The 12,977-nt window shown below is 35.5% G+C and overlaps 2 protein-coding genes across 2 annotated transcripts in view; one reads left to right on the plus strand and one right to left on the minus strand.

Moving 5' to 3' along the window:
- LOC114333903 (importin-4) overlaps positions 1 to 1,496 on the minus strand; it is a 154,147-nt gene extending 152,651 nt beyond the window's left edge. Inside the window, exons 1-2 of the mRNA XM_050656072.1 lie at positions 1,352 to 1,496; positions 1,075 to 1,247 (exon numbers count right to left, since the gene is read on the minus strand). Of these exons, the coding sequence (XP_050512029.1) occupies positions 1,075 to 1,247; positions 1,352 to 1,405 (227 nt within the window). The 5' untranslated portion in view covers positions 1,406 to 1,496. The remainder of the gene's footprint in view (positions 1 to 1,074; positions 1,248 to 1,351) is intronic.
- A 585-nt stretch (positions 1,497 to 2,081) lies between these two features.
- The window catches only part of LOC114333902 (uncharacterized), a 51,843-nt gene continuing 40,947 nt past the window's right edge, over positions 2,082 to 12,977 (plus strand). The window contains exon 1 of the mRNA XM_028283898.2: positions 2,082 to 2,381. Coding sequence (XP_028139699.1) covers positions 2,196 to 2,381 — 186 coding nt within the window. The 5' untranslated portion in view covers positions 2,082 to 2,195. The remainder of the gene's footprint in view (positions 2,382 to 12,977) is intronic.

The following is a 12,977-nucleotide window of genomic DNA, read 5'->3' on the forward strand; positions in this document are numbered from 1 at the left end:
TAGATTGTTATAGTTTTCCAAATGAATTTAAAGCTCAGCTTAAAAACTGTATGTGATAACTTGATATCCTTGTGTTTTGTACATTTTTTGTTAAAATGTTTGTTATTTATTTAATGTTCCTAGTTTGTATGATTAAAATTTTTAAATTTACTTTAGGTTAGGTTATAAATCTCTTGTGATTAATGTTTACACTGTATTTTAATTGGGTGATTGCCCGTTGATAAATAAATAAATAAATGGTGGAGGGGGCTGAACAACATCCAAAAGAGAATCCAATTTAATCCAATCGTTTCTCCAACGAGAAATGGGTTAGCAACTGTACTGAACACTGGTACTGTATATTAAAATTCCTGGTAGAACTGGTCATGACAGATAGGAAGAATGGAAGACAACAGTTGGATGAAGCAAATTGTTGAATGGCAACCAAGAGCAAAACAGAGAAGTAGAGGCAGACTTCAAACCAGATGGACTGATGAAATTAAGATAATGGATGGGCACCAATGGATGCAAAAACAACAGAAACGAATGGACACACCTAAGGGAATCTTACATCTGGTGACGGATGGAATAGTTGTTGATGATGAAGTATACTGTTTTGTGTTATTAATTAGTTTTACCAATAGATCCTTTAAAAATTTGAGTGGTGCCCATTACTTATCTTTTATATACCTATCTAAAAATTCTGTTGTTTTGAGATTACAATAATTATTATATACATACGTTACTTTCTTATTTCAATATCTTTTCTAATGAACCCCTTATACCTCTTTTATAAATTACCCCATAAAATTAGATTAATGCCCAAATTACTAATATAAAACAGCTGTACATAAATGACTGTTGCAGATATTTAACTACAAGTAGGATTGATTTTATGAATTCAAATATTTAACAGGATTTACTTCTTTTTTTAGGTATATTTGGCCAGTCTATACCTAGGGATATGTCTGTGTATATGTGTAAATTTTCGAAATAAATATTACTATGACCTTAATATTGTTGAAGAAATGCTGATCATTATATGACAGCACGCTGATAAACGAGATTATATTTTTAACATGTTTTTAAAAATACCTTTTTCTTATATCAACATTAATTCTACTCCAATATCTCTTTTTCCCAAATTTTCTTCTAAGAAGAACTGCCGCTGTTTGGCGTATTTGTGGGTGTGTGGAGGTAACTAAGACATCGCATAATGCGAGAACAGCTTCTGGTTTTTTAAAAGCTTCCTTCAGTTCTTTAGTGCCCTAAAACGAAAATGATTTGCAATACTTTCCGGCATTACATACATGGCTCGGCACGTGCAACGTGAGGTTATAAGCGTGATTAAAATTATTTACTAGACACTTACCTCATGAATAGTTTTACTATTAGACACTAGCAATTTTCCTAATATTTCTTCCATTGTGTAAAATAAATAATCTATCCAGCCAAAACCTTTTTCACAATTTAAGGTTATAATATATTTCTTTTAATGAATGACAATGTCAACTTCAAACTTCAACTAGATGACAAGGATTATGACATACGTCATTGATTATGACATATCAAGGCAAGGATGCCAGGTCTGGAGAATTTTCCCCAGAACTGGGAAAAATTGATAAACTTTGGGGACTGGGGAAGAACTTTTTTAAAATGACTAATATCTGGGGAAATCAAACTGGCTAAAATATGTTATTAAATTTAGTAAAAGGTAGTTATTTTAGAAAGTCCAGTAATTATGTGAATATTAAATGTTTTACAACGACAAGATCGTGGTGACTGATTCCACATATAGGCCACACTCAATACAGTTTTGTGAATTGTGACTACCGCGAACAATGATATTCCCTGGGGTTCCACAAACAAAACCGTTCTTTAACAGTTAGGAGTAAGCGCAGTAACGAAAAATGTGTAAAAGCGCATAAATTTTCGTTATTGCTCATGCGCGTAACGATTTAAGAAGGGTTTTGTATCGAGTTAGAAAAAAAACCTTATAAATCTGGGGAATTCTGTTGAAAATCTGGCAACTTTTAAAACACAATTTGGGGAAATAAATTTTTTGGGCCTGGCAACGCTGTATCAAGGTTTGTTATTATTTTGATTGAATTTTTCGTGATGTGTGCATAACCTATATCATAGACCTACAAAAATATTGACCTATTGTATATAAAAAATATAGATAAGTGATAATAAGAATAATTAACAGGTAAAACATGGTTGATTTAAAGAAAGACTTGGACGAATATTTGCTATTACATAGTGACCAAAAAAAGTCTTTTAATTTGCAAATGCCGTCAATTGAAGCACCAAGTATAACTAGGTGGTTTAAGAAAGAATCTTTACAACAGGAAGACCATACTTGGTGTCAAAGGATTACCAATCAGTGTTTTCCCACTTTGGTAAAGTATAATTTATTGTTTTGTTATAACTAAGACCGGCCACTCACTATCAGGTAGACCTGTCAGGTATGAGGAGCACTGGAGCACACACTCTTCAGGTATATGTGATGGATGTCTATACAGGGTGTCCCGGAAAATAGTGCGTTCCTTCAAGGTATGGCTAAGTGCACCATTTAGAGCAAAAAAGTGTGATAAATTTTTTTTTGTAAAGTCAACATTTTTCAAAAAAATAATTTATTATTTTTAATGCATTTGATTAATGTCCACATAAAAGCAAATACAGAAGGCAACGCTGCGTTCCTTCTTCTTTGTTAAAATAATTTTACTGTAACTCAACTATCATGAATCATGGACCATACTGCTGTCCTCAAATAAAACGCGGTATGTGCAGCCAACTTAAAACGAGAAATCGGCCCTCAAAGTTTTTTGTGTTGACGGCATATTCCAATTTGTTTATTTTGGTAGTAACTAAAATGAAACAATGCAATGGCTTTCAGACATTACATTTGTTTACAGATCATCATCATCATCATCGGTGACCGCTGACAGCCCATGGAGGGCCATGGTCGCCCGTTGGGGTTTCTAGGCTCTAAAGTTTTACATGGTGTGGAGGCCAGCCACATGCATAACTCCTCAAAAGTTCTAAACGATATTTATCTAAAATATTACTTTCTTGTTTCTTTTTTGAGGAGGTCTTTTCAGCGTTATGTGTGTTTTGCTTGTTTGACTATAGCGTTTTTCTTTCCTTTGCTTGTTTTCCCATTCTCGTATTCCTAGGTCTTTCAAATCCTGATTAATACCATCAATCCATCTCTTTCTAGGCCTACGTCTCGGGCTCTTCCAATTTAATTCTTTCCTAAGTACTTTTTTTGTATTTCTCTTATCATCCATCCTTTCTATGTGCCCTAACCAACTCAGTCGTTTACTTCACATTTCTTTTATGATAGTCGGTATGTTAAACATTCTATTTATTTCGTGGTTCATTCTTATACGCCATTTTCCATTCTCCTGTATAGGTCCATATATTTTCCTTAAGATTTTTCTTTCCCATCTAAGTTCTAAGTTGTTCCTCTTGTTCACTAGTCAAGGTCCATGTTTCTGATGCATACATTACTACAGGTCTCATTACTGTTGTGTATATTTTTACTTTTGAATTAATAGATACTGATTTTGACTTTATGATATTTTGTAGGCTGTAGAAGCATTTGTTCCCAAGTGAAATTCTTGCTGTTACCTCATCACTGTTTTTATTTCCTTCTGTTATTGTTGATCCTAAATATTTGAAACGGTCTACTCTTTCAAATATTTGCCCGCTCAGAGGTATGTTGCCTTTCGTTTGTACTTTTTCCCGAGTTGTTACCATGTACTTTGTCTTTGGTACATTAACTCTAGACCCATAGTCTGTGCCGCTTCTTTAAAATATGTATACATTTTTTCTAGGTCTTTTAATGTCCAGCTGATTATGTCTATATCATCTGCGTAGGCAACGACCTGATTGAGCTTTGTAAATATTGTACCATCCCTATCTATAGGAGTTTTCCTGATTACTTGTTCCAACGCTAGGTTAAAAAGTGTTGTTGACAGTGCATCCCCTTGTGTTAGACCTTCATTAATGTCAAATTCATTGGACTGTTGATTTTGGATCCTTACTTTTGCTTTGGTGTTGGTTAGGCATAGTTTTACTAATCTGATTAGTTTTTTTGGCACATTTAACTCTTGTATTGCGCTATATAATTCCTTTCTAATTATTGAGTCATACGCTTGTTTGAAATCTACAAATAGATGATGTAGTTCGGTATTCCGCTCGTAGAATTTTTCCAGCGTTTGCCTTACTGTAAATATTTGGTCTATAGTTGACCTGCCTTTCCTGAATCCTCCTTGATAATCGCCTGTTGTTTGTTCCATTATATTATTTAGTCTTCCTTCCAATATTTTACTAAATATTTTGTATCCAACGTTTAGCAGTGATATTCCGCGGTGATTATTGCAATCTAACTTATCTCCCTTCTTATGTCTAGGGCATATCACTGCAATTTTCCATTGTTCCGGCATTATTTCTGTGGTCCATATTTCTAGTATTAACTTTGATATTTCATTTTGTATTCTATGTCCTCCGTATTTTAATATTTTTACAGTTATTGTATCGCATCCTGGGGCCTTGTTATTTTTCATTTTTTTTTATTACGTCTTTTATTTCTGCTTCTGTTGGTGCATATTGGTCTACTTCAGCCTCTCCTACTAATCTTAGCTCTTCTATTTCGTAACGATGATTTTGTTTATTCAACAGTTCTTTAAAATGTTCTCTCCACCGATTTAGCACTCCTTTCTTGTCTGCTATTAAGTCCCCATTTTTGTCTTTGCATAATTTTTTTCTCGGTTGGATACCTTTTTTTTCAAGATTTATTTCCTTATAGAATAGTTTTATTTCATGTTTTTGTTCATGTTCTTCTAGCCTTTTAATCTCTTCTTTATTGTGTTTCCTCTTTTTAAATCTTAGATGTTTTCTTAATTGTCGTCTTCTTGTAGTATATTCCTCTTTGGTTTCTTCCGTACTGTTGTTCATCATTTTAAGCCTAGCTTGGTTTTTTTTTTGTTCCATTAGTCTCTGGCAATCTTTGTCATACCATCTTTTTTGGCTAGGTTCTTTGCTTTCCCCCACTACTTCTTTTGCAGCTGTTATCACTGCTTTTTTTAAAACCCTCCATTTATCTTCGATATTTCTGACCTGATTTTCATTTACTTGATTACATTGTTCAATTATGTTCTCTATTTTTGTTTCATATCTTGCTCTCTTTTCCTCATCAGAGGCCAATATATCTGAAGCATATTTGATCTTTTTTTCACCTTTCTCTGTTTCCTTGGCGGTAATTTTTTGTTTATATTTAATTAGTACAAGGTGGTGATCGGAGCTGCTGTTTGCCCCTGTATGACTTCTCACATCTGAGATGTCTGAAGCATGTCTTGCTTCTATTAAGACGTGGTCGATCTGGTTTCTTGTTTTCATATCGGGGGAAGCCCATGTTTCTTTGTGGATATTTTTATGTGAAAATTTTGTACTGCTTATCACCATTTTTTTGTCTGTTGCAAAATCTATGATTCTTTGCCTGTTGTTGTTACTTATTTTGTGCAGGCTATGTATACCTATTGTTCCCTGATATATTTCCTCTCTTCCTATTTTTGCGTTTAAGTCTCCTAAAATTATTTTAACGCTATAATTGTTTATATTTGACACTTCTTGGTCTAATCTGGCATAAAAATTTTCTTTTTCTTCTGCTTCTTTGTCCTCCCTAGGTGCATGCACATTAATGAAATTAATATCAAAGAATTTGCCTTTCATTTTCAGAATAGCTATCCTTTCATTTATGTTAGTAAAGCTTTTTACCGCATGCTTGTATTATGAAGCCCATCCCACCTTGTCCACCTCTTGAATTACCATTACATATTAGATATTTTCCATATTCCCAGATGTCTTCGTTCTTTCATCTCATTTCCTGCAACGCTAAAATATCTATTTTGTAGATTTTTATTTGTTCAATAAGGTTTTGTAGTTCTCCTATTTCTCCTAACGTTCTTATATTCCAAGTTCCAATTAAAATTTTTCCACATTTCTTATTTTTCTTTTTCCTGTTGTACTTATTCACCTTTTTGCTTATTTTATCCTGTTTTCTAGTCTCTTCCATACCTTCAATTTTTATGTCGCCTTCGTGGCCCCTTTTTATTTCAGCATTACGTGTTGTATTTTGATTTTTTGCGTTAATTTGACTAGAGCTGGGAACATCCTCCGATGTGCCTTCAGCGGTCAGCCGATGACGACGTTCCCGTCCAATACTCTTTGTTCTATTATTGCCTTGACTTTCCCTAACATTACAAGTATGAGTAATTATGCCTTGGTTTATTATTGCAGTTTGCTCGTTTTTCTGACCTACCTTTACAATTCTGTTATCTTTACCCCTATTCTTAAAATTAAAGTCTACATTACTATTAAAAACAAAATCAAAATTATCAAATGTTCTAAAAAAAAATCATCATTATTTCTCTTATTGTACTTAAAACTATTACTATTTTAAACTAAAAGGGAAGTTCCCTAGGTTGGCTGTATACCATATAGTTAAAAAACTCTAACAAGAAGTAAAACCACTTCTATGTAAATTGGTATATTTATTAAAACTTAAAAAATCCCAATGGATTGAATAAAATATGTCCAATTCAGAACGTTTTCAGACCTATCGGTCCATCATCAGTGAATGTGCATACTTGCTAAATAGCCCCAGAACCAAACAATGGTTGGATTTAAAATTCAATTTACATTATTTAAAAATAATATTAAACAGGCTAAACGCCGATGTTAAAGGATATAGCCTATGGGAACATGGTGAAACCCTACCAAAACCTCAATCAACCATCTTAGGCCAACTTTGACTATAAAGTCCATTACTATTTAACATTTAATATTTAACATTTAATATTTAATATTTAACATTTAATATTTAACATTACATTTATATATTACTATTTTCACCCTCAATGCGGACGCCGTCGCCATAAGAATTAATCGCCTTAACATTACTTTTAAATACATTAATGTTACTATTAAGTACGCTGCAGGCGTCCGCACCGACAGTGAGTATTTCTTCCTCTCTTCGGTTTTCGGTAGTGTCTTCTTCCATTGATGTTTTCGTCTTATTTTCTTTTTCTTTGTCTCCGTCCAACTTGCTTTAGTTACTTGTTTTTTGAGTACGCTGTTTTCGTTATTTTCGTCGATCTTCCTGTAGTAGTGCCCATTGATAACTCTTCCTCCGAGAGGGATCTATCACCATATTTTCTAGCTTTATTCTTTTTCTGATCTTCTATTACTATAGCTTCATTTTCTTGTGATAAGGTTTGCAATTGACTCAAAGTGAATAATTCGCCATTTAGAAGCAAATTTGTTTACAGATACTGCATTTTAATTAAGTACAGAAGCATAGGCATAATATGTATTGATAAAATACTGATAAAAGTGATAGAAAAACAGCCCAATACTTGTCTTTATTAAATATCTAATAAATAAGGTTTGTATTGGTGAGGAACCGCAAAGTGGTCGATGCCTGGTGGCGAATTTGAAAAGCATCAACTCTAGGAAAACATTGACTTTGTCATTAATTTGTGTACATATTTGCGGTTAGTTTATGTTGTAATTAACAATGATTTCGACCTAAAAAAACTATTGCAGTGTTCCTCAGTATTTATTCCTATTATACTCTACGTAATGACGTAAACTAACCAATGCCAAATCACACATTTTGTTAATTTAACGTTTGTATTGAACGTAGGATTTTTTAATGTTTAAGCGACTGCAAAATTAAATAAATAAATAAAATGTAGTATATATTCTGTACATATAAATGTACATTGTTATGCAAAATATTCCGACCACCTCATAATTTCCAGAACACAATTATTATAAAATAAATTCACCTACTTAGTTTCCAGTTTTTATTTGATTAAAAATTGTTATCTGTTGGTGTAAAATAAATAGGGAACTTACACATTTTTTTTTATTATATAATAATGTTCAGTTTTGTATAAAAATGAGATTTCCAAAATTTCACGCTTCAAAACCTCATAATAACTTAGAAGTACAAATTTAAAGTCTTCGGTATTTTAAAGTAGTTCGAACGGCCCGTGACGTCACCTAGTTTTACATTAGTTATTATTATGGTTATATTTCGCTGTGTCTAGGTAAACGCTAACGTGTACGCAAATAAAAAAGTTAGGTACATACACGCGAATTAAACTTCATCAAGCCAGTGACGTCATTATTGAACGTACGCAGTGACTGTATATTTTGGTAAATACATGCTATTTTGATATGTTTAGGGTTTGTTTGATAGAAAAATATTTGTTAAGGGAAGGGAAGCAGAACTATTCAGATGTTTCAAACTTAATTGTAATAAATCAACGTATATGTTATAGTCAAAGCCCGAATTTCAGGCACTCCTAGGTTTGACTAAGCAATCCTCAGGTCTGACTGACGGTCTTAGTCAAAGCCCGAAATAAATTAGAGTTTCGGCCTTTGACTAGTCAAACCTAGGAGAGACTAAGTTAGTCAGGCAAAGGTCGAAATTTAATTTTTTGAAATCGGGGTTTGACTAGTCAAACCCCGATCAGCTATTAAAATGTCGTAATTTGTTTGATTAGGTTTAATAAAAGGTCATTTTTTAATTTTAATGTTTATTATATTTATATTGTAGTAATTAAAATTAAAAAATTAGTGTGTATTTTCACATGTTGAGGCATTATGGCATTTAGATTTGCACAATACGTTAGACCTTTTACATTTACATAATTTTGAAGAGCATTTCTTATTGCAGTAGCATTTTATAAAGCCTTGTCCTCCAAATTTAGAATCTTTTGTACTAATTTCTCTTAGAGACAGCTTAACGTCTGGAACATCTTCGAAATTAAGTAAATTTCTCTTTATTATCTTATTTGATTTCTTTGAAAAAGTGTGTCTTTTTTTCTTTATTTCGTACCAACTCTATATAAACCAATAAACCGTCAATTGTTTTCGGTTAAAAGAGAGCTATGACGCACATACGTGCATAATTTATAGTCAGGTGGTACATGTTGTATACGCTGACAGTACACTTGGTGCATACTATGAAGCTTTTGAAAGAAAAGTTACATGCATGCGTTGTGCACACACAGAAAAGATTAAAATAAATAAAGGAAAGGCGATTGAAGGTCTTTATGCCCAGGCTAATGATATGGAACAATTAAATGAAAAAAAAATTCCTCCAATTTTGATCGGGAAAACTGTAACAATACCGATCCCTAGCTTTGATACAGCCAAAGGAGATGCTCGAAATATTTTGGCAAACAATTGACGGTTTATATAGAGTTGGTACGAAATACGGACCAATACACACTTTTTTCCAGAAATCAAATAAGAGAATGCTAAGAGGATTTTCTTAATTTCGAAGATGTTTCAGACGTTAAGCTGTCTCTAAGAGAAATTAGTACAAAATATTCTAAATTTGGATTACAAGGCTTTATAAAAAATGCTACTGCAATAAGAAATGCTTTTCAAAATTATGTAAGTGTAAAAAGGTCTAACGTATTGTAGCGTGATTAGTGTAATTACTTCTAATTACAATAAAACCAGCGGTTCGTAATTTATATACGACTTTATTTTTTATTTATACAAGTTTACTTTACAAACTTTAGCTTAAGACTAACTCTATTTACAAATATGTCCTATTTATATATGCGATACAGATATTCCAGAAATATCTATATATCTCCAGCTATGTCCATGTGACTCGACCGCTTGCTGCATCGGCGTATCTCGAAACATCGATAGTGTTCTGTCTGTCCGGAGACGGGAGCTGGTATACGAGGGTAGGTCAATAATTATTTTGTTACACTGCTCCCCTCTTAAGATCTGAGCGTCCCGATCAGCAACTCTAGATGGCCCAGGATGGCGGAATCTACAGGATTCTCCAGCTCTGCATACACCCCTAGAAAAGAAGTAACAGTCTACTGTCTTTGAAGGGTATGACATCTTCGGGTTCATGCAACACACAGTAATCCGTACGCCAGTTTCTCTGAAGATCACTTCCAGCATGCTTCTCACAATCTTCCAATCCAGATTTTCTACTGCATGGCCAATTTTTGGTAAAGCCAAATCTTTGATGTCATAATTACAGACCATTTTCTTCAAATTAGTTAGAGCACGCCATATGTTCTCGTAGCTTGGCGTGTCCGTATAAGACTTCCTGGTCACTATATACAGCAAAGATCGAGGACCATCTTCCAATCGCAATACTCTTCCAATTTTAGGTTGTTGATTCCTTAACTCGTCCAGGCGGCCGAACTTTCTATTGAATACGGACGAGATTCCTTTAGTCATCTCGAGGTCTTGTGCAACACAGTGGGCTAGAGAGACGTTTTCTGGAACACCAAACAGATCTTGCTGAACTTCTGTGGTCACGCCGAATCTAGCACTCTTTCTTTCTGCGTAATTTGACATAAATTCCTTAAAACTTGGCTGTGGTGCATCTTTCATCTCCTGTTGGAGGACTCGGGCTTCCTCTGTTTCATTTGAGCCAGCATATGGTGCAAGACGATTTATGTGAATAACTTTTGGTTTACCGTTTGGTAACTTCTTAATTCTGTATATTACGTCATTTATTTTCTTCTTAACTTCATACGGACCTTCCCATTGTCTTTGCAGTTTAGGACACAGGCCTCGACGACGTTGTGGATTATAAAGCCAGACAAGATCACCTACTTCGAAGCTTTCATTCTTGCAGCGAGAATCATATTGATCTTTCATTCTGTCACTGGCTATCTGGATGTGTTGTCGGGCAAGTTCATGAATGTTGTTCATTCGTAACTTCAGGCGGTCTACGTATTCTTCGCCTGCAACATATTCCTCGGAAGGTCTGCGGCCAAACTCTAGGTCGCAGGGCAAACGAACTTCACGACCCAACATCAGGCAGGTTGGTGTTTGACCTGTAGTTTCATTCACGGCCGAGCGGTAGGCCATCAGGAATAAATGAATGTGTTGGTCCCAATCTCGCTGATGTTCAGATACAACTTTGGACAAGTGTTTACCCATCGTTCGGTTTATCCTCTCGACCATTCCATCTGATTGAGGATGCAGGGGTGTTGTTCTGGTCTTATTGGCACCAATCAATTTACAAACGTTTTGGAAAAGAGCTGACTCAAAGTTTCGCCCTTGGTCGGAGTGGATCTCCAAGGGAACACCAAATCGGCTGAAGAATTCTTTAACAAGTACCTCTGCAACGGTAGCAGCTTCTTGATTCGGTAATGCATAGGCCTCGGTCCATTTCGTAAAATAGTCCATGGCTACCAGAATGTATTTATTTCCAGCATCGGTTTCTGGAAATGGACCTGCAAAGTCGATTGCTACTCTTTCCATAGGACTTCCAACATTGTACTGTCTCATGGGTGCTCTCTTTTTACCAACTGGACCATTACCGGATGCACACAGTTCACATTTCCGGCACCATCTTCTTACATCATCTTTACAGTTCACCCAATAGAACCGTTCTCGAACCTTTTGCAGAGTCTTCGTAATACCAAAGTGTCCACCTGATGTACCGTCATGCAACTGACGCAATACTTCTGACACTTTACTTTTAGGTACAATCAACTGAAGCTTAGATTCTGTACCATCATCGTTCTCAAAGGTTCTGTACAGAAGATCATCTTTTAGTATCAGGCAATTCCATTGGCTCCAGTAGGCCTTGACTTCCGGACTACATGCACTAATGTTTTGCCAACTAGGTCTCTCACCTCGACGCATCCAATCCAATACTCTTTTTATACATGGATCGTCTTCTTGGGCTTCTTGTAACTGTTGTGGCTGCCATTGCTCATTAACGACGGTGGTTCGTCTCACGGGGCAAAATCGTTCCTCTAATTTGGCACAGTGATTACAATTTGCACTGCATGGTCGTCTCGAAAGGGCATCAGCATTTGAATGAACTCTTCCGGCCCTGTGTTCTATCTCATAATCATATTCTTGAAGTCGTTCTAACCATCTTGCCATCTGGCCCTCTGGATTACGGAATTGTATGAGCCATTTTAGAGCAGCGTGATCTGTTCGAAGAAGGAACTTTCTGCCGTACAAGTATTTATGGAAATGTTCGCAAGCCTTCACTACACCCAGCAGTTCTCTTCTGGTAACGCAATAGTTTCTTTCTGGTTTCGACAGGACTTTGCTGAAATAAGCGATGACTTTTTCCTGTCCATCCTGGATTTGTGAGAGAACAGCTCCTATGGCACTGTTGCTAGCATCGGTATCCAAAACAAATTTTCCTGCCTGTCCCGGGTAGCTTAATATCGGTGCACTGATCAGAGCCCTTTGTAGTTGTTCGAAAGCTTTTTGACACTCCTCACTCCATGTATATTCTTTGCCCTCCTCCGTCAACTTTGGTAGGGGCTTGGAGATATTGGCAAATCCTTTGACAAATCGTCGGTAATATGTACATAGGCCAAGGAAACTTCTAATTTCATGTTTATCTTTTGGTACTGGCCAATCTTTAATTGCATCAATCTTTTCAGGATCAGCTGTTACACCATTACTCGATACAATATGTCCTAAGTACTTAACTTCTCGTCGAAACATGTGACATTTCTTCGGACTTAACTTCAAGTTCGCTGCCCTCAATCGTTGAAAGACGTCTATTAGATTCTTGGCATGTTCATCAAAGGACCTTCCAACCACAATTACATCATCCAAGTAAACCAGGCATGTTTTCCATGTTAGACCTCTTAAAACTGCCTCCATTAATCTTTCAAATGTGGCAGGGGCATTACATAAACCAAACGGCATAGCCGTAAACTGCCAAAGCCCTGATCCTATCGAAAATGCGGTTTTCTCCCGATCGGCTGGCTCCATGTCTACTTGCCAATATCCACTTTTTAAATCGAGTGTGGAAAACCAACGAGAACCGGAGAGAGTATCCAATGTATCGTCTATTCTGGGCAAAGGATAACTATCTTTTTTTGTTACCGCATTGAGCTGGCGGTAGTCGATACAAAAACGCGTTGAACCATCTTTCTTCTTTACCAGAACTACTG

Source organism: Diabrotica virgifera, chromosome 7 (assembly GCF_917563875.1).
Source record: "Diabrotica virgifera virgifera chromosome 7, PGI_DIABVI_V3a".
Lineage (NCBI taxonomy): Eukaryota > Metazoa > Arthropoda > Insecta > Coleoptera > Chrysomelidae > Diabrotica > Diabrotica virgifera.